The sequence below is a fragment of the Saccostrea cucullata genome, unplaced genomic scaffold (genome assembly GCF_032062105.1).
Source record: "Saccostrea cucullata isolate Sc308-1 unplaced genomic scaffold, CSIRO_AGI_Scuc_v1 ctg1956, whole genome shotgun sequence".
Taxonomy (NCBI): domain Eukaryota; kingdom Metazoa; phylum Mollusca; class Bivalvia; order Ostreida; family Ostreidae; genus Saccostrea; species Saccostrea cuccullata.
In genome coordinates, this window is record NW_026918132.1 from 1 (window position 1) to 12,238 (window position 12,238).

At 33.3% G+C, this 12,238-nt stretch overlaps 1 protein-coding gene across 1 annotated transcript in view; it reads left to right on the forward strand.

The window, feature by feature from the left end:
• The first annotated feature begins 2,064 nt into the window (after positions 1 to 2,064).
• The window catches only part of LOC134252694 (E3 ubiquitin-protein ligase rnf213-alpha-like), an 88,641-nt gene continuing 78,467 nt past the window's right edge, over positions 2,065 to 12,238 (forward strand). Inside the window, 4 exon segments of the mRNA XM_062735232.1 lie at positions 2,065 to 2,176; positions 6,242 to 6,591; positions 7,104 to 8,416; positions 12,085 to 12,143. Of these exon segments, the coding sequence (XP_062591216.1) occupies positions 6,450 to 6,591; positions 7,104 to 8,416; positions 12,085 to 12,143 (1,514 nt within the window). The 5' untranslated portion in view covers positions 2,065 to 2,176; positions 6,242 to 6,449.

Below are 12,238 nucleotides of genomic sequence, written 5' to 3' on the forward strand. Positions count from 1 at the left end.
ACATGAAGCCTATAACATAATACGTCCCGTCTTAAGACGGGCGTATAAAAACCTTAATTTCTTAAGGTTTAATTTAATTTCTTAATTCATGAAAAGGAAATAATACTTACTGAGCAGAAGTTGATATTCCAGCCTTAATCCTTGTGTATATAGCTTGAAAACACATTAAATATGAACAACAAGGAGACGCGCACTTCTTGTCCATCGGTTGAATTCAAATTTTGACCTAGATAAGCTGCAAACAGCTATACTCTGCCCAGCAAGAAAATTGCATAACAGGGTTATCCTGACACTGAAACTGACCAACTAAGCGAGAGGCACTCCTTATCTGATATCTCGAAGGTTTTCGGGGAGTGGATCTTAAGTAATGCAACTTGACCGGGGTTATATATAATTGTCAGTGTGAAAATTCTTATGAAGTTATTTGAATTTTTTTTATATTTTGTGAAAAGAAAGATTATAGAATTAATACACACAACAAAAGCACAATTTAATAAAATAAGACTTCTTAGATTCGCTCTGTATACGTATAATCTGCGCAAGAGTATACGGCACGGATCCATATGAGTCTAATTTTTATTTTTATTAATTCTATAGTAACATGGAATTACAGTGAGATGTTGGATAAAGATGTTTTTATTTATTTTAAGCTTATATTTAACATATTTTATAAATATATCAAAAAAAAAAAAAAAAAAAGCATTCACAATTTTTGATTTAAAAAAATAACCTTTTTTGAAACATAATTAATATTATAATGAAGTGTTAAATGTAGATGCATGCTTCATATAAACTCATATTTAAAATTTTATAACGGTACTAGCTATTGACACAACTCTTTTGAGTGAATTAATTTATAATGCATGCGTTTAATTTATTAAGTATGATTATTATATATATAATATTTTCTAACAATGCAAACAGCTGCGTGTATATTGTGAAAAATCGCATGGATTAGAAGTTAAAGACACCTTTATATTTTGAACTTAAAAACTAAAGTGCTCAATACTCGTTACCCGTTGTTTCAACGTTAAATTTTCCTAACTTTCCTTAAGTTGAAAATAATGTATGTTGCATCTTCCACGTTGTTTCAACGTTGAAATCAAGAGACGGTCAACGTTGCATTTTTAAACCTTGTTTTAACTCTACATAATCAGAAAATACTCAACGTTGAAATTATGTTGAATCTTCAACGTTGTTTTAACGTTGAATATTGACGAGCATTCAACGTTGAAAATATGTTGCAGCTTCAACGTTGTTTCTACGTTGAAATATCAACGAACATCAAACGTTGAGAAAATGTTACAGCTTCAACGTTGTTTCAACGTTGAAATATCGACGAACATTCAACGTTGAAAATATGTTGCAGCCTCAACGTTGTTTCAACGTTGAAATATCGACGAACATTCAACGTTGAAAATATGTTGCAGCTTCAACGTTGTTTCAACGTTGAAAAGAGGTTGAGGATTCAACGTTGAAACCTCAACGTTGAAACAACGTTGAAATATAGTTGATCAACGTTGCAACCTACATTCCACCTCCTTTCAACGTTGAAACAACGTTGCGTGCCTGCTGGGTAGTGCCCACAAACTGAAAATCTTTGGTTGCGCCCCCTCCCCGTAATGCTTCAATTACGCATTGTTACGGGCCTGGCATGGGGTGACAAATAATAATGGTTTAAAATGTGGTCCCTCCTTTTTTTATAATATCTATTAAAACGTACATGTTGGCTAAGCGTCAGCCAAAATGACTTAACTATGCTAAAACGACTTTTGATGAAACGGGCCCCTGTGGTCAGGTGGTACTGTACATAGTCTAAGCCTATAAGTTTACTTGTATGCCAAATGGTGTAAGAGGAATAACTTTCAATCAAGACTGGTAATTGTTTTAATCAGCTGTTAATGATAAAAAAATTTATTTATACTTGCTCAACGAAGACAAGTTAGAGTTTTTTTTTCTTCTTTATATGCCTAAAGTTTGCTTTTTCGGCTTTCTGATACATAATTCAGCTTTCTGAATGACTTTTCCGGATTAATTACGACTACATGTACCGTTTACTGATTTAGTGATTACGCAACCACTGATGCAGACATAACAAGAAACAAAAGAGAAAGGAAAACTAAATTTTCCATGAAGCCATTGCTGGCATAAAAAATGATTGACTGAAATGTAGAGTGTAAGTTTTCCCATTTTGCATTAACTGGTTATATTTATCTGATGCTGTATTTTACGGTCCGAAATCCAAATAATGATGTTTCAACTTTTTGTAAACATGAGTAGGGCCTATAGCCACTACCACAGCTGACCGGGAAAGGGTTTTTATGTTTAATTTTATTTTAATATATGCCCTTGGCTGCGTGTTATTGTTATCAAAACAAAGATGTCTTTTTATTTAAATTGAATTCGTTTCCAGTTCTGTCTGTTACATTTAACAGTTACCGTATAATATTTACAAAAAAATTCTTACTTTCGTTTTGAATAACAGATCTGTGGCCATTCACAAACTCTTAAACAGTTAAACGAATGAAACGAGACACAACTAGAACAAGCACCATTAACTTTTATGTCAAAAATATATTATCGCAAAATTCTATAGGCCTACATTCATCATGTTCATACAATTTGTATAATGAAAAAAAAAAGATTTTCTAGGGTGAGAAGCCCTAAAAAGCTACTGTTTTTTGATAAATTGACTTGGATCTCCTTTTGTACTTATTTTAAAAATTGGATGAAAAAAAAACAAGCCGAATTTAATGAGGAATATAGCTGTCTAATTTTTTGGTTCATGATGAGATCAATTGAAAGTGGCTTGTGTGATAATTTGCATAACGCCGATATTATCATGCAAGTCAATCGCTTGATCATAGTCACTAACCCCAAAAATATGACAGTTAATTCTTATGATTTTCCAAATCCTGTGCTACAAGCCCAGCTTCTGAGACCCAAAAAAATCATGCCGGGCGGAACAGAGCTAACTGAAAGCTAAAGTTGGTCTGGGTCCATTTCCAGAGAGGAAAAAAATTCGGTTGTTTATATAGAAAAAGAAAGACTTAATGTACTTCAAATAATCACTTGGCACACCTCAGCCAATTTGTATCTCATCTTCTTTGATTATAACAGGAACCTTGATGTGTAATTTCTATATTATCCCTTAAAGTTCCTGTAATTATACAAGCAGTCACAAAATAAATACTATTAAATCACATATTTTCGAGGGGTCAAATTTTCGTGGTTTGAGGAAAATATATTGGTTCATGGGAATTTGATTTCGTGGTTGAAGAATTGTTCAGCAGTAATATATGTGAAAAATTGCATTTCATGGTGGACATAAATTCATGGGTCTCTTCAAAACTTGAAAACCACAAAAATTAGGCCCCCACAAAAATTAGTGATTACACAGTAAATTACTCTATTGAGACATTACATATAACATGCATGCATTTGAATTTACCAATCAAAAGTTCTCATAGATTTTCTAGAATTCTCTGTTTAGTAGGATGGTTACATACGGTTTAAGCGCATTAATTAGTTTGAATTTGAAATAGCTGAATAAAGCTCCTTGAGGTAGGGAAATAAAATAAAGATATGGAAGGTAATTCTACCTAAGTAGCTCTTATAAACTGATTGTACTGAATCTGTATACATATAACTTTTTTTGATTGGTTCATTGCCAATTTTTGATTTCTGGAGCTCTGATGTAACACTGCTTGTAGCCATGTAAACTGAATTTAACCATCTTAATAAGGGCGAAACGATTACACGTGTAAACAGGGACGTTTCGATTATATGCTCTAAATGTTTACAGATTGAGTAAACGTTTACACGAAGGTCATTATCAATGTCTATCAGAAATAAACTTTAACACAAACAAATTGTTTTATTTCATAATTTACAAAAGAAACATCGTCTTTGACCATATGATAAGCAACAATCTATACCGGAAACATATTGAATAAAAATATCTAAAACCCTATACGGTCTAACATATTTTATTCCGAGTTGCGAATACTAGCGATGTTTTATGACACTTGAAATATATAAATATATATTTTGATTAAATAAATATTAAAACATTTTTCACAAGTCTTTGAAAAGTGTTTCAATACAGTCAGCAGGTCTTGTTTTACTTTTTTCGAGATTAAAAGATCTATCTTTACAATTCTTTTTCTACGTCTGGTATGTAGCCAAACAAACCAATGCAGTTGGGTGACGATGTAGAAAGTGAACTTATTGTTCTTACGTTATAATGACCAACAATGAAATTGTAATAACAACTCATATTTATATTAAAGTGAAAGAATTAATAATTCGAGTTTCATGAGTAAGTAGTCATAAAAATCCAACATAAAATATCTCCTGTTTAAGGTAGGTCGCGGGTTTACTGCATAAAAATTCTTACGAGAAAACATATCCTGAAAATTTGATATAATGTTCCTGAGAATTTACTACGTATTATCTGTAATTTTTATCAAATTTGCCTACGTAGTTTTAATGCTATATTACTATAAACGCGGTATTGTCATTAGTACATTTTTTACGCTTTACTATTGAAATATATGGAAAAATGACGTTTTCAAGCCAATTTTGTGAAAATAGTTTCTTTTTAAAAGATTCGACAACTTTTTAAAGGCGTAGACGAATTAATCAGGAATTTCAAAATGTGAAGATGAGGTAAAATCAAAACTATTGATATAAAAAAATCAATATGTCTTCTCGCTAGATTTTTCGCTAAAAAAATTCAAAGTTCCCTTTTATATTGCTGAAATGTTACGTTTATAGCGTTATTTATGTCTACAACGTCATTTGTTGAACGTTGTAATGTTTACCGTACGAATATAAATATTTTGATAAACGCAAAATTTAATTTTATTCCTCATTTAACTTATTTCGAAAATATATTAGGATGACCAACAACTTATTTTCACTAGTATTGTGAAATTCATATTCTAATCACAGAGTTGAAATGAAGGGTATAAACATTCCTCGTGCACGAGAATTAACATGCATCGACAATACCGCGAGTGATAAAATATAAGTTCCTGTATTTTTAGGAAATTCATGGTGGAAAGGATTTCAGGCATAACACCTAAATTTGATAACTTTATTAAAAAACGGTAAAAGAAAAAAAACTTCCAGATACTGGGGAAATTAGCCGGGGGGGGGGGGCAATTTCCTTTCTATATATATATTAGACGCAAGCTAGTATATGGGCCATACTCTTGAACATTTGTTAATTTCGAATTCTCTAAATCAAATTTCCATGCACAAAATGTAAAATACATATACTTGAATTGAGCTTTTACACTTAGACTAGAGCTTTTGTTTAAAACTTTTAATAATAGAAAAAAAATACTTGTAAATTGTTCACAGTGTCATATAGGTCTTACAGTTCAGGTGTTTGTATAAATTTGGATTTTGAAAGCATTTCACAATTTATTAGCCAGTAAAACAAAGCGACTAGATGAGATTAGTTAGATACATAATAACCAAATAATACTTAATAATAATGATGATGATGATAAGAAAAAAAGAGGAAAATGCATGTATTAAATTTAATGCGTTTTTAGTGTTGAAGATTGATTCCATCCTGAAAATTATACGTATATTTTCGCCCCAGCGTTGATTAGCAGTCATGATGCTATACGCATGTTTCCCCGAGTTGCAAATAACGTGCGCAAATTTATACAACCCCTCAAGTTTTGATAACTCTTTCTGCAACCATAACTTTCACGCTGACTTATTCTGATTGACTTTTAGCAGTTTAGTAATACTAGTACTTACATTATAAATTATTCCTTTCATTCAGTATTGTATTTAATTTTTCCTAGGGCATTACATATACTAGTAATTACATGAAAGTTCAGACTGAAATTTAATATAAAGCATGTACGAGGTTTACGTAGAATAGCATGCACGTTGTATTAATCTACTTGATTCGTACAGACTTAAAGTCATTTGCAGAGAATTAAGCGGGAAACAACGCAACGTTGCCTTTGTGACGTAAATAACGTCATAATCAAATGTGCACAAAACAGCCGCTCGAATCGTCGAAATTGTGTACCAAAATTGATGACGAAAGCAAACCCGCGACCTACCTTAAACGGTACCATTTCGTTTACTGCTATCCATTTAAACGTTTACAAAATTCAGTAAACGTTTCACCCTTACATCTTAACACAGAAAATTTACAAGAGGCACTTAAATAACCTTTCTTTCTATAAAGTAATTTCTTAACTTGCAGGGGAAAAAGAAATCATCATGAACTGTGTCAAGTGCCATAATCCACTTCAGGACAAAGACAATTTTTGTCCCGAGTGTGGACAGAAAGTGTCGAGGGATACCACAGCCAAGTCAGTCCCGTGCCCCAGTACCATTCAGGATGGGGCCAGGACCCCTGAACCCTGTGGGGAGGAAATCAAGGAAGGAAGGAGATTTTGCAATAAGTGTGGATGGAGGATAAATCCTGCTTGTTTCCTACCAGGTGCAAAAATGTGCAGTGGAATGCACCATGTGACAACATTGTGACTCCCAACATCATGTTCTGCTCAGAGTGCGGGACAACCCCAGGCTCTGGGACACAGAATACAGATAGTAAGAAATACAAATGTTGATTTTAAAATATCATAAAATTTTATTACCCATTTAACCACTTAATAATAGATGAAAGATTCCTGGGGAATTTGAATTCTATTTATCCAGGCCGGATCCAGAAATGCTTTTCTGGGGGGGAGGGGGGGGAGGGGGTCACCCCAATCCAAAAAGTTTTTGCAAACCCGAGAAAAGTTTTTAACTACTAAAAAAACAATCAAACAACATCTTTTCAACCAAACATGAAAAATATATTTTGGGGTGCATGGATGGAGTGGGGGATGGGGTGGGTGGGGATGGTTGGTGTTAGCTTCAGACCTACGACTTTCATACCTATTTCATAGGTCTGCCTTTTCAAGGAGGGGTCTGCATTTTATAGGGTGTCAATTCAGCAAATTCCAGGTGGGGGAGACCCATGTTATCTGTCTGTCTGCTTGTTTTTCTGTCAATTCGATTACCATTAGCCATTGTGTTATGAATTTTCTAAATTATTAATGATAATTATTTTTTCACAGGTTCTAACAGAAATACCAATAATTCAAATCCTTTGCCATCAACCAAACAGAATCTACTTGAATCTGGAATGGCACAAAGTGATGCATTACTTACACTTGATAAAGATCCGACAAAAAACACTCTTCCAGTGAGAACTGAAGATGAAGAAAAATCCTGTTCTGTCTCAAGAAGTTCAACAGCTATTCAAAGCGTGGATAAAGATATGAAAAATCTCTCTTTGAAGGATGCCAATAAAGATGCAACTGTCAAACACACAGGATGGAGTGATAACAATCTTGAAAAGAAAATGGTTACATCCCAGGAAAAACTTGATGATCCACAACAGAGTGAAAATTTGAGTGACAAAACAGAGAATCCTTTTACTGAGCCTGGAAAGACAGAAGAATTAGAAAAGAAAGACATAATAGAATCAGGGGGCCGAATGGAAGACTGTGTGACAATTGACTTGAATAAATCACAGCAATTGAAGAATGACTCTCAGTTTGAATCCAGTGAAGCAAGTCAAAAGAATCAACTGTTGGACAAAAATATACAGTCTCCTCCATCTGGCGGCCAAATATTTCCAACACCAAACCAAAGTGGAAATATAACGCACACAAGATCACAGTCAGATGATAATGCGAAAGACCGAGATGAGGAAAAATCATCTGATATTTGGTGTCCACCCAAAGACAAAGCAAAAATAGATGAAAGTGCAGCAAATGCTAAAAATTTAAAGGACGGCTGCACGCTCAGTGACAGTGTTCAAAACAAAAGCCATGAACAGAATAGCTTGCAAAACAAACAGCAGACTGAGCAAGACAATGAAAACAGAAAAGAGGCTGAAAGTCAAGATGAATCAGACAGTGATACAGAGAGCAGCAGTGAAGGAGTATCGGATAAAGAAAGCGTATCAGAAGTTGCGGGATCACAGCCAAAGAGAAGGAAGAAAGCAAAAAAGAAAGGTAGAGAGAAGTACATGAAGAAAAAGGCCAGGAAAGAAAAATCAAAAAGCAGCAAAGAAAAGGATTATGTACCAGAGGAAGCTTCCAGTCTGACTCAAAAGACGCCAAAAGTAAATGAGGCCATGGAAAAAAGCAATGAAATTCCTACACAAGAAAAACCTTCAGATGTTGGGAAAAGAGATTCTTCTGGATCATCAGAGCCTGCAAAAGCAGTATCTCAGTCCACAACAACCACTGGAAGTAACTCAACGGCTTTTCCTTCACAAAATGAATCATCATGTGACCCATTGTCACAGGGACAAGCTGGGTATGGAGATGGAACAAGTGTTGATCCACCTGCCATGAATATTGGAGACAGTAATGTACAGGTAGCTTCTCATGATATTGTATTGCTTTTTTTTTTAAACAAAACCTTTAGTTAAACTGACTAGAGGCTCAAATGACCTCTGATCAAGGTTTTCAGGTATGTTTATGTTTCGATCTTTATTATACCCCCACTCTGAAGAAAAGGGGGATATACTGTTTTTTCCTTGTGTGTCTGTCTGTCCGTCCATCCGTGTGTCTGTCTGTAACAAAGAGCGATATATGGTAAGTGTCTCAATTGGCCCCTCAAAATGAATATCTTAATTGTACTTTATATATAGCTTTAATTTGAACAGCTATATATGCGACTTTTATTGGTCATTTTCATTTTGATGAAAATGCCGTTATTCTAGAAATGTGACATCATAAAAATAACGTTTTCCCGCCATTTTAGCATATTTTGTATAAAACTGCTTATTTTCAAGCAGTTTTTCTTCCAGAAAATATGGAGCGCAGCTTAGAACAAGATTTATATTTTTACCAAAGATGTATCTATCCAATACTAATTAGTGACAGAAAAATTACGTATGTTCTACACTGCGCTCTATGTTTCCCATAAGAAAAAACATCAAGAAAAAGGCATATTTTTGGCTTTTTTGTTAGATTGCAAAAATAGTAGTATTTCTCATGTCATTTACAGCTAGTGAGTGCATATAAATGTGGAAAATATATTGGAAATATTTCTAATATAATCTCTTTTACAAAATAAATATCAATTAAACATATTTGAATGTCATTCTAAAATGTTGATTTTTCGGGGGCCTAAATTGGCTCTTATCATATATACTCCTTTTTGGTTGCAGTTTTCTCAGCAACTACCCATCACATAAGCTTGAAATTTTAGCACATTAATACTTAGGCATACCATATTATAGGATGGATTTTTGTTGAAGTCTGATGTTATCTCCTGTCCATCCGTGTGTCTTTCTGCACCAAACATAATAAATTTTTGTCACTGACAGTTTTCTCAGCAACTATTAATTGCAGATATTTGAAATTTAAGTATATTTTTGCTGATCGAGGCATACCCTATGAAGGGAATAATTTCTGTATGAACCTGATGTCATCTTCATATTTAAATCCATGCAACTAACAGTAACTGAACTTGTGTATATTAACATGATAGTGTATCATTCACATAAGAGAAGGGGCATTTCTAGTAAGCATTGGCTCATAGACCTCTTGTTTGTTTGTCCGTAGATAAAACATTCACATTTTCATCTTTTTGAACCACAGGAATCATTCAGCCAATTTGATCCAAACTTTGCAAAAAACATCCATGGGTGATGGTATTCCAAACTTTGCAAAAAACATCCATGGGTGATGGTATTCTTTTTAAATTAAAACTTAAAAGGAGGGTCATGCCCCATATGAAAATCGGGGGTGGGGGGGGGATAATAAATTAAAGGAAAAGTATGTTTAAGTCAGCAAACAAATCATCATCTCAAAAATCATGGGGCAAACAAAAATAAAATAAATAATTTCTTAAAAAGTTTATAAAATAAAGGGGAATTTATTTCCCGAAATCATGTCTTTAACATTTTTTAAGGACTCATTTTGGATCACTAAAGAATGGAAATATACGAGGGTCATTCAAAAATTACGCGGACTTGTTGCACAGAAGAAATATTTGACAACATAATCGGGCAAAATTTCACAAATAATATAAAAGAATCTTTACTTATATGGTCTTCAAAATTTCATATCAAAATGTTGTAAATTGGTATTCATTTTGGGTGATTTTTCAGGACATACCATTAAGTCACGGCGCAGCAAATTCTTCGACGTCACAAGCATTATACAAAATATGTGATTGAGCTTTCATTTCTCAACATTTTCCCTTGAATACCTGTATAGTTTGAGTTACCTTATCTACTCAACATCAAAACACCATTTCTTGTCAAGCTTAAAATCTATTAAACAAATACATGTAAAGAATATTCCTTTTTTGTTTTAAAACCAAAAACTACTTATGAGATATAGTGTGATATTGGTGACTCTCAATCACGTTCTTAACAGTCCGGATAAAGTTAACTTTTCGTCTATAATCTTCTTCCTGTCCTCCCGTATAGCCTTTTTACAGAGGTCTAACTGTCTAAAATTTCAATTTGCTATTTGTGGGCGAATGTCACGAGCAGCCTAGTTTACTACATGTTTAATTATGCATATTTTGGATCTATGTTGCCGATATCTCGAGCATTACACATATTTCAACAAAAGTGTGGTGCGCCGTCAATTCAGGAGACGTCATTTTCACAATCGTTTTCAGGGGAATCGCATCAGAGAAAAATCACTATATTTCTGTTAGTACTTCAAATATTACGTCCAAAATCTAAATACATAATAATATAACAATTTAAAGGTATGTTTGAGAAAATGGTTGAAAAATATCGCGAATTTTAGAAATCAATGAATTAAATTTTTGAATCTGCATGCTTGTGCTTCGATTTTTTTGTCGTGCGCCGTACCTCTCCATCAACGATATCAACATTCCGATAATTTTAGTATAATTTTTTTAAAATACAGAAATTTTGCCCAAAATTTATTGGAATCTTTAAGATACATATTTCTGTGAAATTTTATAACTATATGACGTCTGTAAGAGTAAAAAATAGCACAGTCCGCGTAATTTTTGAACGGCCCTCGTAATTATGTTAAAAAGGAAAATTGCATTCTTTTCCTAATCATCAGAGCCCCATTTAGTCAAAGTAATTAAGTCTAGTATATAATCAGGATAATATACCTTTGGCATATGTTTTTATTTATTCAAGGTATGTACCCCTGGCAAAGGATTTAGACATTAGGCCATTCCACAATTTTTCTCTGTGTTTCATCTTTCAAAAACCTACCTAACTATTCACAAAAACATACTGTACATTCAAGTCAAAAAATAAACAGACTTAATTCATAAAAATAATGCCATTCAAATGATTTAATGACATAAATCTGTATATCTGAAAGCTAAAAATACATCTTCTTGAAAAGTTTGACACAAATTTTTTTTTGAAATTAACAAAATTCTAAGTAAGATGTTTACTAAATAAATCAGTCTCTGGACTTCTGATTTTTTTTCCTCCTGGTATAGGGTCTCAGAAACTAAAGCCCACACGGATGTAAAACTTTGAAAAAACTTGCAAGGGCCTAATTTAGTTTTACATGAGAGATAAAAAAATCTTATCACCAAGAACAAACTACTTGTTTAAAAGAATTTATAAAATTATACTTACACAGAAATATATATGTATTGCATGAAGTTGATTGTAACATTGAAAATTTTCACCCCAAGAAAACCATTGTCAACCGAGGGGCAGCCGAGGTTGACAATGGTTTTCGAGGGGTGAAAATTTTCAATGTTACACTCAACTATACATACAATATTTATCATATTATACTTAATGTTTTATACGAATACATATAACAGTGAACCGTGCGTGCATAAATTCTGTGCAGTCGCTATTTTTTGGAATATCACCGGTCGTCAAGCATTGTTGACTGTTGCTACTCTGGAGGGCATGGCTTCATTATAGCGGGTAATAGTGTTTTTAACAAATGTTTCTCGACCAATCAGATTCAACTAATTAACATGACAGTATAATATGAATTCTTAATACTGGTACATATGGGTGCATGGAATGCAGTTCATGACACTCATTAGCCTGTTGATATTTTGTAGAACCAGAATTTGTCTACAGCATTCAGTGGAAGATCTTATGCAGATGCTGCAACAACAGGGTATTTGTGTATTTTCTCACAGTTACGTTGTTCAAGAATATCCTTAGCATCATAATTATATTATATGGTTATCTCATATTGTTAAATTATAATTA